The 20,453-nt window shown below is 45.5% G+C and overlaps 1 protein-coding gene across 3 annotated transcripts; it reads left to right on the top strand.

The window, feature by feature from the left end:
* The first annotated feature begins 3 nt into the window (after positions 1-3).
* Positions 4-19,015, top strand: pax8 (paired box 8). Of its 3 annotated transcripts, XM_061263099.1 has the most exons (12): positions 4-151; positions 452-586; positions 8,655-8,820; positions 9,995-10,192; positions 10,533-10,609; positions 11,635-11,760; positions 12,775-12,938; positions 13,835-13,955; positions 15,329-15,559; positions 15,928-16,029; positions 17,959-18,030; positions 18,822-19,015. In XM_061263099.1, exons 2-12 carry the CDS (start codon positions 565-567, stop codon positions 18,890-18,892), a joined length of 1,350 nt encoding a protein of 449 aa, XP_061119083.1. In that variant the 5' UTR covers positions 4-151; positions 452-564; the 3' UTR covers positions 18,893-19,015. The 3 variants fall into 3 exon arrangements, with proteins under 3 accessions (XP_061119083.1, XP_061119084.1, XP_061119085.1); XM_061263100.1 differs by lacking the exon at positions 452-586; XM_061263101.1 differs by lacking the exon at positions 15,329-15,559.
* Positions 19,016-20,453: the final 1,438 nt, after the last annotated feature.

Below are 20,453 nucleotides of genomic sequence, written 5' to 3'. Positions count from 1 at the left end.
GACGATTACGAAGGCTTCGGTTACCGTGAATGCTGTTCTGAAGTATAGATGTTGTCAAACAAGGTGCTGCGCAGTACGAATTTCGACCGCTTTTCTGCGTGACTTTGGATAATAACGAGGACATCTACGTTTCCGTTTCTACAGAGCGCAGGTAAATGGGGGGGGAAAAAAAGAACGAGAGTTTGAGAGCGCGTGCACATGGTGGCAAAACTGAGTAGACAGTCTTTTAGCGTGATGACGAGGATGAAAGCAATAGAAAATCGAAAAATAATATCGCGGGTAGTAGCACCTGCGAATAGTAATTATTTTAACAAATCATAATTATTGTCATCGGTCTGTAAGAAATGCGCGTCTTAATTTAACATAAAATATACGCATGGCATGGAATTAAATAAGTTTATTAATTAAAGTGGCTGTGCAGCATTGACCATAAAAGTGTGTCCATTCGCAGATTCATTTGCGCACAAGGTCAGTTTACATTGGGCACAGTCTTCATGGACTTAAAACACAGTTAACTAACGGAGAGCGAGGACCAAGAACCACTGCAGCAGGAGGCGCAGGACAATGTCCAGTATTACAAGACGAGGTACAGAATCTATCTATCTGTGTGTGTGTGTGTGTGTGTGTGTGTGTGTGTGTGTGTGTGTGTGTGTGTGTGCGTGCGCGCGCGCGTATGCGTGTGCGTGTGTGTATGTGCTGGACAAATAAATTAGCAATTTTCTAATTGCAACGTACATAATTCATAATAATAATTCATGTTACGCCTTTCTGTACTTCTAGGCCGGTGTTAAACCAGTGTTTGTAAACACAAATGTTACACTTTCTTTTGTGAACTGAGTTTAGCGAGTTGACGGTGATAGCGGCACGTTTCAAACAGTGTTTGCGAAGAGAGAGGGTAAAAAAAAGTAATTATTGCTTTTCATTGATGGTCAAAGTTAAGGACATGCACTGAATCATCTTTGTTTCTAAAATACTTGTCCAGACAAGCATGATTATAATTCGAAAAAAATTTCACGCAGGCCAGCGAATGCAATGGTAATGGTCTTTTGGAAGTGCTTCACTGACTTCATGCAGACCGAAAGGTTATATTTTACAATTATGCCCCATGCCTCGTTCAACTGTTCTCTTCAATAACAATGATTATAATGGCCATCTAAAAATAAAAACGGTTGCCAGTACTGGAGTTTTTCAATCTCATTAATTGTTGGTGATACTGCGATTTAATGAAAACATCCGTCAGCTATAGCTAGCTATAACTTGTGTTGTTTTATTGCAAATACAAGAGTTTCTGATTTCTCATTTAAAATTCCGAGTAGAGCTATGCCCTAAGAGACGATGCGTAAAGTGACACAGCTGATAAAATAAATGACGATCTATTGTAAACATTTAACTGTCGCTAATTCTTAATTGCAACCATCAATATGCGAAATTTAATTAAATTACTTAACGGTCTACTTTGGACGAATGGAATGAAAACGGCCATAGGTTATTTAATAACTAAATTGTCTTGCAAGAGTTCTGTTGCAAAAGTGTTGTGTTTATATTGAAAAAAATGACAAATATTCTGTTTACGGAAAATTGCCGTTCTGTCCACATAATTTTACAGTGTCGAATGGCAATTCAAACTTTTGTTCAACAAAACGCAAGACTTTGGAACGGGCGAATATTCCAAGTGGGGTGAAATGTCAGTAAATTTAATTCAGTGTTCAGCCCAGTCTATTTTCCGGACTGAGTGGTGTTTTTATTTTCTTGGGCATTGTGTCACATTCCATCAACATGTCAGTGTAATGTTGGAAATTATCTAACAGACCTGTAATAAACGAATTGAACAAGGGGACGCAATGAGAAACCAAGCCGTCGACTGAGCACAAACAATACTGTGAGTTGAACCCCGAGGTTGAGAACAATTGCGCGCTAATTCTAATGTGGGTGGTAAATTTGTCAGGAAAGATGCTTTACTATCTCTTAGGATTCTTTTGAAAAGAGCGTTTCCTGAGAGGCATGGCCTTTCTTGAAAGTTAATTGCTGGTTCGTTTTTGGTAAATTGTTAAAGATCAGAAATAGATCTGTATCTCTTGGTCTTTGTCACTTTAATTGTGACAATGATTGATCGACAGGGATGTCTCCATTTGGGTGTTTGTGTTGCTTGTTTATGTTTTTAAGGCGACTCATTTTTCCGTACCCTATATTCTGTCTTCTGGCACTCACTAGCTATAGTCATTCATCTTTTTATTGATTTGGACGCAAAATGATTCGGGTAGGCGATATTCATTTTTCTAGATTAGGCGACATTTTACAGGTGTATTTATAGAAACGATTTATACGGATTCAATGTATAGGTGAATACAATTATAAAGCATGAAGCCAATGTTTTTTTCCTCGGTTGAATTCAAGAGAGAGACGTGAGCAGTAGAGTGAGCTGTAAGTCAAACGTGGGTATCATTGCACGAAAAAAAGTTTCATTCTGAGAGTGACCTATTTTAAACAATCATCACGATGAATGTCAGCACAATCTTGCATTATGTGCATGTGTTTTTACTAAGAACTACAATTTAAATATCTATAGTCTATAGGCCTATATATGGTATTTATGTGTTTGTATATGGGCCTCTCGCTATTTTGTATAGTGTATGTATATATTCCATTGTGCACATTATCCCGCTTTGATTTAAGATGTTTCCGGTAGGCTAACAGACTAAAGAGAGTTGGGCTACAGTCAATGTGATTAAAAAAATGTGTTTAACCAAACTTCACCAATGTGGTTGGTGAACTCCCGACACAACATTTCAGTTCATACGGATCAATTCAGCTGTGATTACAGCTTATACAATTCTGTCATATCTTCCTTCATGGTTTCTATGAAAGCAGGTCATCGTAAATGCGGCCAAAATGGCAAAGTACAAGAAATGCATTATTGAATAGGCTAATAGACTACAGACAGGTATTTTTCCTAAAATTCAGTGCGGCTTTACGCCATTCCTGTCGTCCCTCAGACCTCCCACTTTATAGTTTCCGTCATTTTTCAATGACAAATGAAATACGGAAATTATTTACTATGTATCACAACATGTTGGCCGGGTCCAAAATCAAAAAAACGCATTTTGTAAGGAAATTGGCAAGGCTTGCCGGCTTTAAGTTGCAATGCAGAACGCTTTTACAGAATCTGGGTACGGTTCTTTCTACTCTGCTGACGTTGGTCACTCCGATAATAGGAGCGTGTCCATACCACTTTGCCAAAGAATCAAAGCACATATGGGTTTGCTTCCTAAAAGAAAAAAAGGCTTAGTCTGTATTCAGTAATACTTTAGATAATAATAATAATAATAATAATAATAATAATAATAATAATAATAATAGGCTAATAATGGTGATGATATTTATAATAACAACCATAAGAACAACAAGAATACTGATTATTATTATTATTATTATTATTATTATTATTATTATTATTATTCCTGTTAATAGATAACCAGTAACATGCTAAATAAATAAATAGGCCTAGCTACATATAATATATAAATATATATATATATATATATATATATATAAGACATAGGCTATAAATAAATATAATAATACATCTAAATGTTTTACGCTGTTTACATACATACAGACTTTGAGTTGGGTGTGACTATTAGGTCACCAGGCAACTAAATAAGACCTGTATTGGCCTACACTTCAAGCCGAAGCACAATAGGAACACAAACGTGATTTTGAATATATAAGGCCAACTTGTTTACAAACATTTTGCGGACGGTTACTATTTTTAAGCATACCTAAACGTTCGAAGACATCGTTTTGTCCCCTCCCACAACCATTTTCACGGACAGCCAAAAGTTCAGTTCATTTTAATTTAGCTACTTCGGTTTCATATTCTATATAGTTTGCTCTGTGGAAGCATGACTTTCCCTCTACATTTGAAAAGCATTCTTGTTTAAAATAAATTATATTTTCCTCGTATTGGGCTACTTCGTTTTGAAAGGGGGCCTCTGCAGACACTAATGAAATTTAGCTATTATTTGACAGTTTGGTGAGACCTACGAGTTCACAACGAACACAACGAATGCCTTCCTGAGAGGCTTGGCTCACATTAATTTCTCTGAAGGAATATTTAAAATAATCTGTATAGAATCAATTCCGGGGACTCAAATTGCTTTTAGATTTAGTGTTTAAGAGTGAAGCGAAGCGTGATATAGTCATTAAAATACTTCCTGAAAAGATGTCGGTCTATATTTATTAGCGAAGAATAGCGCAATATGGAGACTCGTTTGGTCCATGATGTATTGGTCCAGTGCTTGTATTCGGTCCAACGTGGTCGAAATGAAATCTCTTCAGCACGTTTCAGATGGACCTCTTCGATGCACCATCTCTGCCAGTTTGGCTCATACTGCAGAGCGACTTTATTTTCGCGGAACACGCAAATCTAATAGTCTACAATGTTAACTTTAATAAAGGTAGAGTACTTGGAAAAATCCTCAACACAACAAACGTCATCAATAAGAAGTGCAACGATCAGATTACTAACAGTTCGGCCACAACACCATATGTCACGCAGATAACAGGCTTCCACTGTGTGTGTGTCTCGTTCGGACAGTCCGTGCACGGCTCTCGTCTGATGTGTAAATGAAGTCGAAGAAAATAAGAAAAGGAGGCGGGGAACCCGAAGACAAGTGAATGAATAGGTTAAATTAAAAATCAGGGGATCCTCTTCAGAGTCACTGATGCAAACCGCTGAGACCCCTGGTAGTTCCGTGGTAATATAAAATAACCTATCCGGTTTCAGGTAGAAAGACCTACCAGATGTCATCGTTTTCTTTCCACCACGCCTTAATTTACGTTTTAATTAATGTTGTATGAGTTATAGGCAACTGAATATGTATGAAATATTAAGCTATCGGCATACAACAATAGTCGGAGAGTCATTAAAGTTCGGCGGCCAATGCGTAAATGTCAGCATGATCCATGTAGACATGTATGGACATCGCTACAAGGACGGTAAAAACTTAACTGCCACAAGGAGTTAATGAAAAGGTTGTGTACTTCGCTTTGGAAGTAAATGATTTACAAAGAGAATAATAATAGTCAGGACAGGCTCCTTATACGGTTCGTACCAGCCGACAGACTTATACAATACTTAATTCAGCACAGTTCCCCTTTACAGCAAACGGCTAAAACTTTAGATGCGAGCACAAACACGGAAAGCAAGCAAGCGCGTTACAAAACAAAAAACAATTAGGTCTACAAGATTATATAAAGTTGTGGTATTATATAAAGTTTATCAGACAGACACAATTTACCCATCCAAGAAAAAGAGCATGACTCAACGAGACAGCAATACGCGTGTCACAATACAGAGTGAGGCATCGATTGATTAAAATAACTCCCTAAAATAGTTGCATAACATAACATATAAAAGTAAAATCTATACAGTTTTCCAAATGCCAGTCTTTTCAGTCTTTTTTTTTTTACAATCTAATAATCAAATGCAATCGTACCAACATCAACTAATATAATCATGTGCACGTTAGCGGACGAGAAACATCTTTGTAATGAATCCGTAAATGTTCGGTAGCTTGCGAATAAAATCGGGCATTTTCATCCCCACCAATTAGACCATGATTGAGTGTTTGCAATTGGGGTTAAGCATGCCGGGATTGCTGGGTCAAATCTAGAAACGCAGGCTTACCTGCTCAAACCCCTCCTTCTGTGTTCCCATAGGCATCCAGGAAAACGGAATCTAGAGATCAGAGACGGATCATACAACTTGTAGAATGTGGAAGCCATGCACTGAGCTGTCTAGACCAGAGGCTGTCAAAATTCTTGCTAGGTCCGACATGATAGGTCAGTTACCTTACTTTTCACTCTTTAAAAAATGCTATTGGATGTTTTGCTCATTCTTTTATTACAGCTAATTACAGGTCTGGTAAATTCTTGCAGACAATTTTATGCTGGATAAAAATAATTATAATAAAAAAATATTGTGTTTTTAATTTGTGAAAAAAAAGGTTCAGCGTTTCCCCCCAAAGTTTAGGAAATGTTGAAGAAATACATTTGGCTTCATATGGATTCACCAGGTATGGGAAAAGTCAAAGCCAATATCAACTGAATCCAACAGCACACATATTAAATCTATAAACTGTGCGGCTCCTGTATATATATTCCCAAGCATCCACAATTCCAAACACTCAAGGACACCATGGAAAAGGACCAAAATTCCCATGTCCGTGTGGCTTGTGTATGGATCTGGCAGAACTCGTTGACATAAGAGCACCACAAATGCAGCAAGGAGACATCACTTTGAACCAAAGGTTATTCAAAGATTAAATAAAACCATCTGCCTTATGAACGCCACTACACGGTGTAGTTCTAGAACTTTCCCTTGGGTTCATCGACCTACCGTCACCTGAGCAAATAAATGAACTCAAAGCTCGAGACAAGTTCTAAAATGATTTTGAGATTCAATGAATCATTTTAAGAAAATAATATTCTCCCTGAGCTCAGCCTGTTTTCCTCTCAGTGTGAGGACATTAGCTTCACCGGAGTTATAATGATAAAATAATAACATTACAATCACTGGCGTAATGCAGCCTCTGAAATATGGAACGTTAAAGCAGGTTTTACAATGAGCAGTGAAGCATACGTTTGTATGTTTAAATTAAGTACTGAAAATGCTCCGCATCTGGTGTACACCAAGGCTGAACTGAACATTCAAGATTAAATATGGAATTGTAAATAGATTTTAAAATGTTAACAGGTAAACTGTGTGTATAAACAGGTAAGCTGCTTTGGTTGATGCAAATGCATTCCCACTGAAATCTTAAGGGGGAGTTCAACCAAAATATAAAAAATAAAGTATATTTCCACTTACCTAGAGTAATGCCTCTCCATCCAGATAGTTTTGCTGAGATGTAACACATTTTCTAGATTTGACTAATTCCTTGGACACAGTTCACCATGATAACTATGGACCCTTTATTTTCTCGCAATCAATGTGCTAAAAATGTACATTAAACTCAACAGCAAATCTAATACTTATATATAATGTAGTTACTCGCAAACAGCAGTATTCTGGGGCAGTGTCCATGTCTTCTACATAGTCCGGCGTTCCTATTGTCCTGGCATAATTTCGCTAACTAAAGTACACAGGCCGACACCGGAACACTGGTGCACATTTGCAGAAACTTCTGCTTCTGCACGTTCTGGCAGCAGGATAAATAGTTCTCGATTAAAATGCGCATTTCTGACCTCTGTTGATGTTTGTGAGTAACTTTGGCGTTATATTTGGAGAGATTGCCATTTATTTTCTCGAATACAGAAAATTCATCAAATCTCAGCGAAACTATGTGGATGGATAGATAGTACTATTGGGTTTCTGGAAATACTTCCATTGAGCAACCCCTTAAAAGGCCATTTAAACTGAAAACAGAATAAAGCAATTGCAGTTCAGCTCTGGGCATGTTTTTGTTTTTATTCTTATTTTTAAAAAAAGGTCATTGCTGTCCCTCTACCCAGTTTTTAGGATTGAAAGTACATATCTTCCTGGAGCTCACTGTGTTCCTGCAGCTCAGCGCTGTGTTCACTGTGTTCCTGCAGCTCAGCGCTGTGTTCACTGTGTTCCTGCAGCTCAGCGCTGTATTCAATGTGTTCCTGCAGCTCAGCACTGTATTCACTGTGTTCCTGCAGCTCAGCGCTGTATTCACTGTGTTCCTGCAGCTCAGTGCTGTATTCACTGTGTTCCTGCAGCTCAGCGCTGTATTCACTGTGTTCCTGCAGCTCAGTGCTGTATTCCTGCAGCTCAGCGCTGTATTCCTGCAGCTCAGTGCTGTATTCACTGTGTTCCTGCAGCTCAGCGCTGTGTTCACTGTGTTCCTGCAGCTCAGCGCTGTGTTCACTGTGTTCCTGCAGCTCAGCGCTGTGTTCACTGTGTTCCTGCAGCTCAGCGCTGTATTCACTGTGTTCCTGCAGCTCAGTGCTGTATTCACTGTGTTCCTGCAGCTCAGTGCTGTATTCCTGCAGCTCAGCGCTGTATTCCTGCAGCTCAGCGCTGTATTCCTGCAGCTCAGCGCTGTGTTCACTGTGTTCCTGCAGCTCAGCGCTGTATTCACTGTGTTCCTGGAGCTCAGCGCTGTGTTCACTGTGTTCCTGCAGCTCAGTGCTGTATTCACTGTGTTCCTGCAGCTCAGTGCTGTATTCCTGCAGCTCAGCGCTGTATTCCTGCAGCTCAGCGCTGTGTTCACTGTGTTCCTGCAGCTCAGCGCTGTGTTCACTGTGTTCCTGCAGCTCAGTGCTGTATTCCTGCAGCTCAGCGCTGTGTTCACTGTGTTCCTGCAGCTCAGTGCTGTATTCCTGCAGCTCAGCGCTGTGTTCACTGTGTTCCTGCAGCTCAGCGCTGTATTCACTGTGTTCCTGGAGCTCAGCGCTGTATTCACTGTGTTCCTGCAGCTCAGTGCTGTATTCCTGCAGCTCAGCGCTGTATTCCTGCAGCTCAGCGCTGTGTTCACTGTGTTCCTGCAGCTCAGCGCTGTGTTCACTGTGTTCCTGCAGCTCAGCGCTGTATTCACTGCGTTCCTGTGGCTCAGATGTGCTGTGCGTGTCTCAGTGTGTCTGCCCTGCCGGGAGTCTCATGCGTGTTCATCCCTCCTCCCCCCCAGGCCATGGGGGTCTTAACCAACTAGGCGGAATGTTTGTAAACGGACGGCCTCTTCCGGAGATGATCCGGCAGCGCATCGTGGACATGGCGCACCAGGGCATCCGGCCCTGCGACATCTCCCGCCAGCTGAGGGTCAGCCACGGCTGCGTTAGCAAGATCCTGGGCCGGTGAGCACGCCGTGACCTCATACACACTGCTGTGATCTCACACACACCACCACGACCTCAGACACACCACAGTGACCTCATACACACCACAGCAACCTCGTACACACTGCCGTAACCTCATACACACTGCTGTGATCTCACACACACCACCACGACCTCAGACACACCACAGTGACCTCATACACACCACAGCAACCTCGTACACACTGCCGTAACCTCATACACACTGCTGTGATCTCACACACACCACCACGACCTCAGACACACCACAGTGACCTCATACACACCACAGCAACCTCGTACACACTGCCGTAACCTCATACACACTGCTGTGATCTCACACACACCACCGCAACTGCATACACACCACTGTGACCTCACACACACACCACCGTGACCTGATACACACCACCGCAACCTCTTACACACCACTGTGACCTCACACACACCACCACGACCTCAGACACACCACAGTGACCTCATACACACCACAGCAACCTCGTACACACTGCCGTAACCTCATACACACTGCTGTGATCTCACACACACCACCACGACCTCAGACACACCACAGTGACCTCATACACACCACAGCAACCTCGTACACACTGCCGTAACCTCATACACACTGCTGTGATCTCACACACACCACCGCAACTGCATACACACCACTGTGACCTCACACACACACCACCGTGACCTGATACACACCACCGCAACCTCTTACACACCACTGTGACCTCACACACACCACCGTGACCTGATACACACCACCTGACCTCACACACACCACCGCGAACTCTTACACACCACTGTGACCTCACACACACCACTGTGACCTCATACACGCCACCATGACCTCATACATGCCACCTCGACCTGATACACACCACCGTGACCTCAGACACACCACCGTGACCTTGTATGCACTACACGCTGCGTACAGGCAACACACTGCATGTACTCTACACACTGATATAGCATACTTTCTGTATGCTGTAATGAATGTACACACAATACACAACAAATCTGCACTGACCTGTTATATTTCCACCAAATCAGTTGCAGAAGGGAAAAAGTAATGAATTAATGGCTTTCTTTCTCATCTCTCCCTCTCCTTCTTTCTTCCTCCCACCCTCTCTTTCCCTTTCTTTCCTTCTCTCTCTCCTTGTAGGTATTATGAGACGGGCAGTATTAAGCCGGGAGTGATTGGCGGCTCTAAGCCCAAGGTGGCCACGCCCAAGGTGGTGGAGAAGATCGGGGAGTACAAGAGGCAGAACCCCACCATGTTCGCCTGGGAGATCAGGGACCGGCTGCTGGCTGAGGGCGTGTGTGACAGCGATACCGTGCCCAGCGTCAGCTCCATCAACAGGTACAGGGTGCTATACAGGGCGCTATATTCACACCTTCTACAGCGCAGGGTTAACCAGCGCTGCCAAGGCGCTATACAGGGCGCTATATTCACACCTTCTACAGCGCAGGGTTAACCAGCAATGTCAAATCCTAACCAGAGGATTGTTCGTTTCAATCCAGAATGGGGCACAGTTTTCGTAGCACTAAGAAAGACACAGACGCTGAGATGCCTGGGTTAATGTCAGACAGGTGTTTGATCTCTGAAGGAGGAGTGAGTATGTCAGTGTGCATCTGCGTATAAGAGGTATAAAGAGGTGAGGAGAGGGGATTAAATGCTGGTGCTGGTCTCTCTGTTCCAGGATCATCAGGACCAAAGTGCAGCAGCCATTCAACCTCCCCCTGGACGGGAAGGGTCTAAGTCCCGGACACATCCTCAGTGAGTGCCTCCCCGCCACTCCTCCTCTCCTCCTCTCCTCCTTCTCTCTCCATCTCTCTCTCTCCCCTTCACTCTTTGTCTGATTCTCTGTCTTTGGGCCAGAAAAGTCAGCGAGTCCCTCTCTACCTATCTAAATCTCTCCTTCCTACTTTCTCCATATCTGTCCCTCTTTCTCTCCTTCCTTCTCTCTCTCTCTCTATCGGTCTTTCTCTCCTCTGCATTTCTCTCTTGCTCTCTCTGATTCCTGATGAGGTACACTGTCCTGCAGTTTTATAAGACAATTGGCTGGTAGTGTTCCATGCATAATGTGATATCAGTTCTCCTGCAAGTTTTGGCTGCCTCACTTTCTTCTGGCTCTCCAGGTAATCCCAGACAGCCTCGATGAAGTTTTTATCTGAAAAGTGGTCTATTACTTAATTTACCAGAATGCTAAAGATATCTCTTCCACATAAATTCCAAATTTGCTCTTTTCTACTGACACACTACTTTTGCACAGTACTGTATTTATGAACCAACACATTTTTACAAAGTGTAAGATTTTAACACTTGTTCCTTTTTTTCATTAATGTCTCCCGAGATTCAATGTTGGCATCATGCTGCACAATCTAATTTTTTGAAGTTTTTCAAAACATTTTCATTTACACATTTCATTTAAGCAATTTGCTCTCGCAAAGGCTTAGGGTTCGGGTTAAAGAAAGACTCTCCCCATCTCTCTCTCTCCATCTCTCCCTGTCCATCTCTCTCTTTCCATCTCTCCCTGTCCATCTCTCTCTCCATCTCTTTCCTCCGCTCCTCACTGGCAGTGCAGTTGGCATTACAGAGAGCTCAGGAGAGTACGAGTGCCAGGCGCCCTGAGTAATGAGCAGACCTAGCGAGCATGATCTGTCCGGCCCAGCCAAGCACAACTACAAACCCCAGCATTCCCCTGGAGTATGATGTGGGGGTGTGCTATAACCACAGGTCGATTGACATCTCTCCCTCTCTCTCTCTCCCTCCTTCCCTCCCTCTCTCCCTCCCTCTCTCAGTCCCCAGTTCAGCAGTGACCCCTCCTGAGTCCCCGCAGTCTGACTCTCTGGGCTCCACCTACTCCATCAGCGGCCTGCTGGGGCTCCCCCAAGCTGGAGGGGAGAGCAAGAGGAGCCACGATGACAGTGAGTGTGCGCCCCCCCCCAGTGCCCAAAACTGTACCACCACCCCTCCCCACAGCCCCCCACCCCTCCCCACAGCCCACCATACCCCCCCACTATACCCCTCCCCACAGCCCACCATACCCCCCCACTATACCCCTCCCCACAGCCCCCCACCCCTCTCCACAGCCCACCATACCCCCCCACTATACCCCCCCACCCCCTCCACAGCCCACCATACCCCCCCACTATACCCCTCCCCACAGCCCACCATACCCCCCCACTATACCCCTCCCCACAGCCCCCCACCCCTCTCCACAGCCCACCATACCCCCCCACTATACCCCCCCACCCCCTCCACAGCCCACCACCATACCCCCCCACTATACCCCTCCCCACAGCCCACCATACCCCCCCACTATACCCCTCCCCACAGCCCACCATACCCCCCCACTATACCCCTCCCCACAGCCCCCCACCCCTCTCCACAGCCCACCATACCCCCCCACTATACCCCCCCACCCCCTCCACAGCCCACCACCATACCCCCCCACTATACCCCTCCCCACAGCCCACCATACCCCCCCACTATACCCCTCCCCACAGCCCCACAGCCCACCATACCCCCCCACTATACCCCTCCCCACAGCCCACCATACCCCCCCACTATACCCCTCCCCACAGCCCCACAGCCCACCATACCCCCCCACTATACCCCTCCCCACAGCCCCCCACCCCTCCCCACAGCCCCCCACCATACCCCCACCCCAGTTTAACATACACGTCCTCAGACGCCATTTTACGGCCAATCACGGACCATGCGGCAATTCCACTGGCCACTGTTGGCACAGCCATGTTTTCAGCTCCAGCACTGTGACACCTCACAGGCCCTCCGCCTCCCTGCCTGCCCCCACACACATAATCTCATAACCTTCAGCCGCCTGGAAGCTGTGCCGCATCGATGATTAAATCCCCCCTCGGAAATACCAAATCAAGCACCATCTCATCCAAAATTAAATCACCCCCCCTTGTTGCCAGGCGACCAGGAGAGCTGTCGGCACAGCATCGACTCTCAGGGCAGCGGGGGCGGCCCCAGGAAGCAGCTCCGTCCGGAGCACTACCCCCCCCAGCACCTGGACTGCGGGTTCGAGCGCCCCCACTACCCGTCCGACGCCTTCGCCTCCCCCGGGAAGACCGAGCAGGTACGTGGCCTCTCCCTCGATCGGACACGGGGGCGGCAGCGACGTTTACGTTTCAGCGTCTGAGTAAACCCACTTTTGAGTGTTAAAAAGAACTAGCTTCGGCCAAAACCAACAGCAGTGCTCATCAACGCTGTTCCTGGAGATCTACTGTCGTGTAGGTTTTCACTCCAACCCTAACAAAGCACACCTCAATCAACAGCTTCAGATTTACATTTTTTACATTTTAGTCATTTGGCAGACACTTTTAATCCAAAGTGATTTATAAGTGCATAGATTCTTCCACAAGTTAAAGCAACACATCCATAACTAGTCAAATACACATTAAGTGCTGTTCTAAACATACAGTCATCATAAGTGCAATTGTTTTTATTTTATTGAGCTGCTAAATAGTAGAATGGAAAATCTTCAGGATGGGAGATCTCCACGAACAGGGTTGAAGTAAACTTTCAGGGTGGTAGATCTCCACGAACAGGGTTGAAGTAAACTTTCAGGGTGGTAGATCTCCAGGAACAGGGTTGAAGTAAACCTTCAGGGTGGTAGATCTCCAGGAACAGGGTTGAAGTAAACCTTCAGGGTGGTAGATCTCCAGGAACAGGGTTGGTGACCCCTGACCAACAGGGAGAGCGTTTTCAGTGAAATGTGAATCTGTGTGATTTGAGTGAGCCACACAAGCTGTGGTTAAGCAATGATTATAATTATTTATTTGTATTTGAGTACCACACATTCATGGCCATTTCCTAGTATCCTTTCTAGTATTAAGTTAAAAACTATATTTCAGTTCCATTAGGCATATCACACAGAATTTTACATGGACTGCACATAATCTGTATAGGTTCTTGTACTAGTACTGGAACTACACTCTGACCCACAATGCCCCTCTCTTGCTCACCCCTCAGGCCCTGTATTCTCTCTCGCTCATCAACGGAAGCCTGGAAGAGGGGAAAGTGGGCCTCTCAGCATCGAGCGCTGCCATTGGCCGGAACCTGACCGCGCACCAGGGCTATGCTGTAATGGCTGGTAAGGGCACAGAAAATTGGTCTTGGGCGCCTAGCAACAAACCCAAGAGTCAGGGTATAAATCGGAAAGCTTTTGAAATGGTTGAAACTAAAAAATAACAGCCAGTTCTGAGCTAAGCCTTAAAGTTACAATAGGTAAGATTATTGTGTTAAAACATTGTTACAAGACCATTGTAAATCCCTTCCTAACATTGAAAAAGGCTCACTGACATGTTGACTCACCCTCTGCCTGTGTTTATAGTCCTTAAATTTGGATTTCATAATATACAGTTGACAGACCGACACTCATGGTATGAACATGAGCTGTACAATAATTCAAGCTCATTGGTTGAAAATTGGTTCTAATTGCCTCAGCCAATGCCAAGGGGTGGGTTCAGCGCATTCACAGGGAAGGGGGAGGGATAAACAGTGTTGTGGTTTGGGGGTGCTTCTTGCTGGAATTCCTCTGACCGTTGAAGGCCGAAATTGCCTATTGCACCTTTAACAGTACTCATTAACTACCCTGGGTGACAAATGTGACAAATACTGATTTTAAAGAAATTAGCTTTCCACAAGTAATTTAATGAATAGTGTTTGCAATATAGATTGCATTATCTTCATGTTTGACATGTTCAGAGGCTATTATAATCTTTTTTTAAGTTAAAATGTCACCCAGGGCAGTTAATGAGTTAAACCATCCCAATAGATCCTTGACATATTTTATGATGTAAATGATATTAACAAGCTCCGAGAACATAGTTACGGCCCTAAATACAAATTTTACTAAGCCTGCATTTTGGAAGCGGATACCATCTTTGCACTGTGAGAGACTGAACAAAACAGGAAGTGGGTTGTCAGGTTTTCGCATTTTATGGGCAAAAAATCAGGCTGACTGGAGACGCATCTGACTACCAAGTGTCAATGTTATGTGGTTAAATCATATATTACTATCTCGATACAAGTCACATGAAACAACCAGGTCTAAATGGGGCGAATCAGATTGTTTTTTTCCCCCCCTGATTATAAGGAGCGCACCTTCCTTTGATATTTTATATTGTCAAAGGAATGTGCGTTCTGTTTACCAGTGTTTACTGCCCTCTGACTGTTTAACACTGCATTGTGAATGGCCCTCATGCTCAGGTCAGAGAAACAGAACATAACGGGCGTAACCCCAAGCCAATAGATTAGAGGGGAGGATTTAGAGTCTGGTTCAGAACTCGCCTCCGATTCGATCCATCAATACCATTCGCACAACATAACCCCAGAAACCATTTTCCACAATTGTTTTGTCAGTTCTGATTTGAGTCATCTTCGAGACATTTGCAGCTCTTCATGATTTTTTTTGTTTGTCTCGCTCCCTCACTCACTCACCCACCCCTTGCCCGGTCACCTCAGACCCCCGAAAGCCCCTCCCGCTTTGTCTGAAACAGGAACTGTCCCCCGAGACGACTAGCTCCAGCCCCTCCCCAAACACGGCACCAAACCCCGCCTTCCTGGAGCTGCAGCCAATCCTGGCCCCCAACAGTGGCAGCTGCGGGGGCTCCTCCCATTTCACGCATGCCTTCAACTCATTCTCCCATCATGCTCCGGTTTATGGGCAGTTCACCAGCCAGCCAATCATAACAGGTAACCTGATCATTGTCCCGCCTCATTGCTATGGTTACCTGTCATACAGGTTTCCCCATTCTAGCAGTGAGCACAATGCCAGAATCCCTCAAAAACTGTCCACTGCAAACTGTTTGATCCAACAAAATAATGGACGGCAGTTAATTATCTTCATAGACCTCCAGCCTTAATGTGCACCCAGTCTTTAACAGACAGAATTAATGACAAAACCAACAGACACTTTAAAGATGGCTTCTCCCGTCAGCATTGACATCATTCACTAAGGAACACGGTCTGCACAATGTGTTGGTAGTTGGTGTGGAATCCTGATTCTTTATGCATAAAGGCCTGAGAGGCTATTGGCTCATAGCACCTGTCTGTCACTTTAGGGCGGGACATGGTGAGCTCCACCCTCCCAGGGTATCCGCCACACATCCCCTCTAGTGGCCAGACGGGGTACTCCTCCGCTGCCATCACCGGCATGGTGACAGGTAAGGGCTCACTCTCCACCGTAGCGTTACTTCAGAAAACCAAAAGGTCAAATTGTTGCCATTGCCAACTCTTTTTTAAAGCATTTTAAATGACAAATGCCCAAGGGAGTATTTTTAAACATTGTGTATTTACAGGTTTACTTTCCTGTTCCATTACAGTTGTTAGCATGTTCCAAGCATTGTAATATCAGCATCACAATGACAGAAGAATTATTACACCTTGACAACCGTTGAGCGTTCATTGTGATCAAACTTCTGTTTGTATGTATGACGGGTGTCATATGACGTAATAGGTATAAAATGGTGTTCAGTAAGATTAGACTCTTCCCTATGTACGTGTGTCTGTCATGTGGTATAAAATAGCATTCAGTATGATTTGACTCTTCTGTATATGTGCCTGTCATACAGTGTAATTGATATAAAATACAGGACAGCCATTCCTGATGGGTTTGCAATGGTAGCTGCTGTAAATGCGTCTCTTATCGCTGCAAAGTCAAAGAGCCAAACTAATGCACAGGACTGGCTAATTAGGGGCCATAATTAGGAATGTCTCTATTCTGAGTCATTTAAATAAATCTGCTTAATCCAGCAGCAGCAGTAAATGGGGTTGTGTAGGATGCACCTCACTCAGTCTGTTTGACAATACAGAATTGCCTAGGCAGAGACCAGTCTAAACTGCATTAACACCACCGTAGAGTAACACCGTATGATTAACACCAAAAAACCACCACATACAACAACAGAAACTACATCATCCCCACATAACTAATCCACTGACAAAAACTGTTATGATTAGTTATCAATATTTTGTTCAATTAATGTGATGAGAATAATCATCATCGTTATTAGTAATGATCATACAAGTAGCAGGTCAATGTGCTGCGCTTCCTAAAGATATTAGCTAAATAAATCGTGTAAAGTTCCCTGGCGTCAGGGACGGAAGGGGGAAAGGGGAAAGAGAAGGAGAGGAGTGTGATTAACGGGAGGGAGAGGCGGGTTAATGGGTAACCCACTCCACTGTGAACTGTGCGCCGGGCATAAGGGCCCTGGGGGGTACAAAGGACCAGCTGGGGGGGGTTCCGCCCTGCTACCCCCTGCACCCCCCCCAGCTCAGTGCGCGCACCACGCGTCTCCATGGGGACCGGGGGGGCCCTGGGAGAGGACAGCTGGGGGTGGCAGTGGGCTTTGGCCCTGGAGGGGGGGAGGGAGGGGGGTTTCCGATGCGTGCGGCGTGCTTTTTTTATTTGAAGTCTGCCCTTCCAAGCGCGAAATGAGAGCGTCTGATTTATCATTTTTCGGGTGGGCTGGTTATGGGGAAGCACTCATACACAATTACTCCCTGAGAGAGAGAGAGAGAGAGAGTGTGTGTGTGGGGGGGGGGGGGGGGGAGCCTGCGGGTGAAGCACAAATTCAATCCCCCCCCCCACCCCACCCCACCCCTCGTAATTACCAATTAAATACCGGAATGTTTAAAAAAAGAGGAGGGGATGGCGTGGAGGGATGAGAGAGGAAGTGAGGAGAGGGGAAGGGAGGACCGCGTGGGGGGTAAAAAAAGGCGAGAAGGCTAACTAAAGCACCAATGAGCCGTGGGGTTTTACCCACCTGGACCGCAGACAGATTAATGGTTTACCAGTTGGCTAAACCGCCAGTGAAATACACGTCTGGTCTGGCCAGAGCCCACCAGGCTGTCGCCATCCAAGGGTATCCACACGCACAAATACATCTCTGTTTGTTTATCCGCCATATTCACCACCTAATGGAAGGAAAGGGTATGTTGGTGTGCATCAGATTCTTACCTATGTAGGTGTGATTACGTGTGCGCTTAGCAGTCAGGTCTATGTTTGAGTATGTGTATGTTGTGTGTGTGAGACACTAATGTGTGTGTGTGTCATGTGAGACGCTAATGTGTGTGTGTTTCTCTATCTCCAGGAGCGGATTACTCTGGCCAGGCCTACACACCATACAGTGAAGCTTGGAGGTTTAGCAACTCCAGTATCCTGGGTGAGTTCAGTCTAAACTTCACCAACACCACAAGAGAATTTCTGAATGACTGACAGCTCTTTAAAAACCAGAGCACTAGTCTTCTCCACTAACTTATGAACACCGGTCCAAGCTAGCGCACACAACTCTAGACACTAAATGGTGGCCACAAGCTTCCGTCACATGACTCCTGTACTAGGAAGTAACTCCACCCTTGGAAACCAGTCGTTAGGGGCAGGATTCCATGGGGCTCTGGAGTAACATGACATTCCACCCCCAGTGCTGGGTACTGACATCACTGGGGTCATGGGTCAGATTGTCCAGCACTACTTTTTGCATTTCTATGATGTCATTATTACATCACAGTATGGTCTAAGCACACGAAACATGTGGCTTCTTATACACCTTTTATACAGGCTTATTCATTGTCACATTTTTTTTTGTTTGTTTATTTTTTGATTGTGAAACTGCTTTTATGGGTATCTTAATTCCTGCTGCCACCCTAAAAGTTATGTGTTGCCATTAAACACAGTTTGGAGACCACAGGGCACAGTCCTGAGACAGCTAACCCTCAACGGGTGGCTGGGGGTTAGATTCGTCTCCACGATAGTTATACTTTGTGTACCGTGATCCCATCTCCATCTCTAACCCACTCTGCTTTGTCTGAGTCTGAACAAAGTGTAAAAAAAACCTATGGACCAGTCTCTGTTCTGCGCATACATTGTCACATGAGAGCTTTCCTTTGAAGAAGACCAGTCTACAGGGAAGCAGTTGCAGATGGTGACTGACCGGCTCTCTGTCTCCCTCTACAGGCTCACCCTATTACTACAACTCGGCCTCACGGACCGCTCCTTCCTCAGCTTCGGCCTACGATCATCTCTAGTGGCCGCGGAGCCGCCCCTCCCACGGGGGTAACCCTGGACATGTCCTGCTAGCGGGAGAGACGCGGAGCGAGTGTGAAACACGGAGGAGAGACACACACAAGCCTGGCCCTGCTCATCCACCATTTTATCAGAGAGGAAGTTGGGGAGGGGGGGGGGCGGGGGGGAAGCCGTTGCCAGGACTGCAGTGCCAGATCACGAGAGCTCGTCCACCCAGCAAAACGTCCGTATTAGCCCGTACGATACCCCGCGCCTTTGCGTTCGCTCGTTTCACCCCGCCTCATCCTAAACCCCGTTCACCGAGCCGCTTCTCTCGGGTAACCTGAGGTGACGCGCCTGGCTCGCTCCGTCAGCCGGCCGTTCCCCACCTGCCGTTTTTTAAGTGCGACTTTCAAACCGAAAGCATAACTCTGCTCTGCGTCGCTACGCGGCTGACTCTCTCAAAGTGCAGTCACTGCAACGAAAGCCTCCGCCCTGATATTGCAGCGTCCACTTTATCACCGGCGCCCAAGGTAACAGGAATAACGGCAGCTTAAATCATCAGGAGGTTCATTCTTAGGTTTCCCGAGCTATAGCGCGCTACGTAGCTGCAGATTAAACGGTTTCTTCCGTCATCTGACGGCGATCAGTGGCAGCCATCTTGGCTCTACTGTTACTAGGGTTATTCCAAAGATACTGGACAATAATCTGTTGCTTGTTTTTTTATGTTTGAGTGACCTCTGCCCTCTTTAAATGGTTAAACCCTTTATGTGTGGCAATAGCAGGATATCCCAGTCAGTCCTGGGTCAGGTACGTCATAGTTTTGGATTCAAATGCTTTTCTACGCTTTTCTGGTTTATTGGAACCTATGAAATAGCTACAAAAAATGGCAAACCTCGCTTTCTGGTCCTCTTGGTTGGCTCAATTGCTCCATCATTCGAGCTCAGAAAAGTAATTGAGTGCAAAACAATTATGTATTTGACCCAAGTCTGGTCCCAGCGCAGGTTTAAAAATGGGTGGCAGGTTTGCATACAGAAGAGGCGCTGTTAAACCCACATCTCCAGATAATGAGCCTCTTCACACGGCTCGATGCAGGGGGCGCCTAACTCCACACTGCAGTCACAGCAGGAGTGAGAGTTCCAGAGGATTACAAGCTGTTCTCCCACAATTCCCACACCCCCAGCCGATTCTCCAGCACCAGGGGGGAGAGTCTCACCGCTTTCAGCAGCAAACGGAGTCTAAAGCGGGGCATTATGGCCTTCTCTGGGCCTTCTGTCAATAAAGGGAGCGTCTCTATGAGCTGTGCTGTGTGTGCGTGCGTGTGTGTATGTGTGCGTGTGCGTGTGCTTGTGTGCGTGTGTGTGTGTGTGTGTGCGTGTGTGTATGTGTGCGTGTGTGTGTGTGTGCGTGTGTGTGTGTGTGTGCGTGTGTGTGCGTGTGCGTGTGCGTGTATGTGTGTATCCTCGCACATATCCTCCTCATATATTTCTCTGGAACATTCTGGGATTACAGCAGGAGCCAGCAGTGGGACATTTGCATGCTGTAAAGTCAACACTCACCTCTGCACTCAGTCAAAATGAATTT

Source organism: Conger conger, chromosome 12, assembly GCF_963514075.1.
Source record: "Conger conger chromosome 12, fConCon1.1, whole genome shotgun sequence".
In the NCBI taxonomy this organism is placed as follows: domain Eukaryota; kingdom Metazoa; phylum Chordata; class Actinopteri; order Anguilliformes; family Congridae; genus Conger; species Conger conger.
This window is presented reverse-complemented; position numbering and strand designations above follow the sequence as displayed.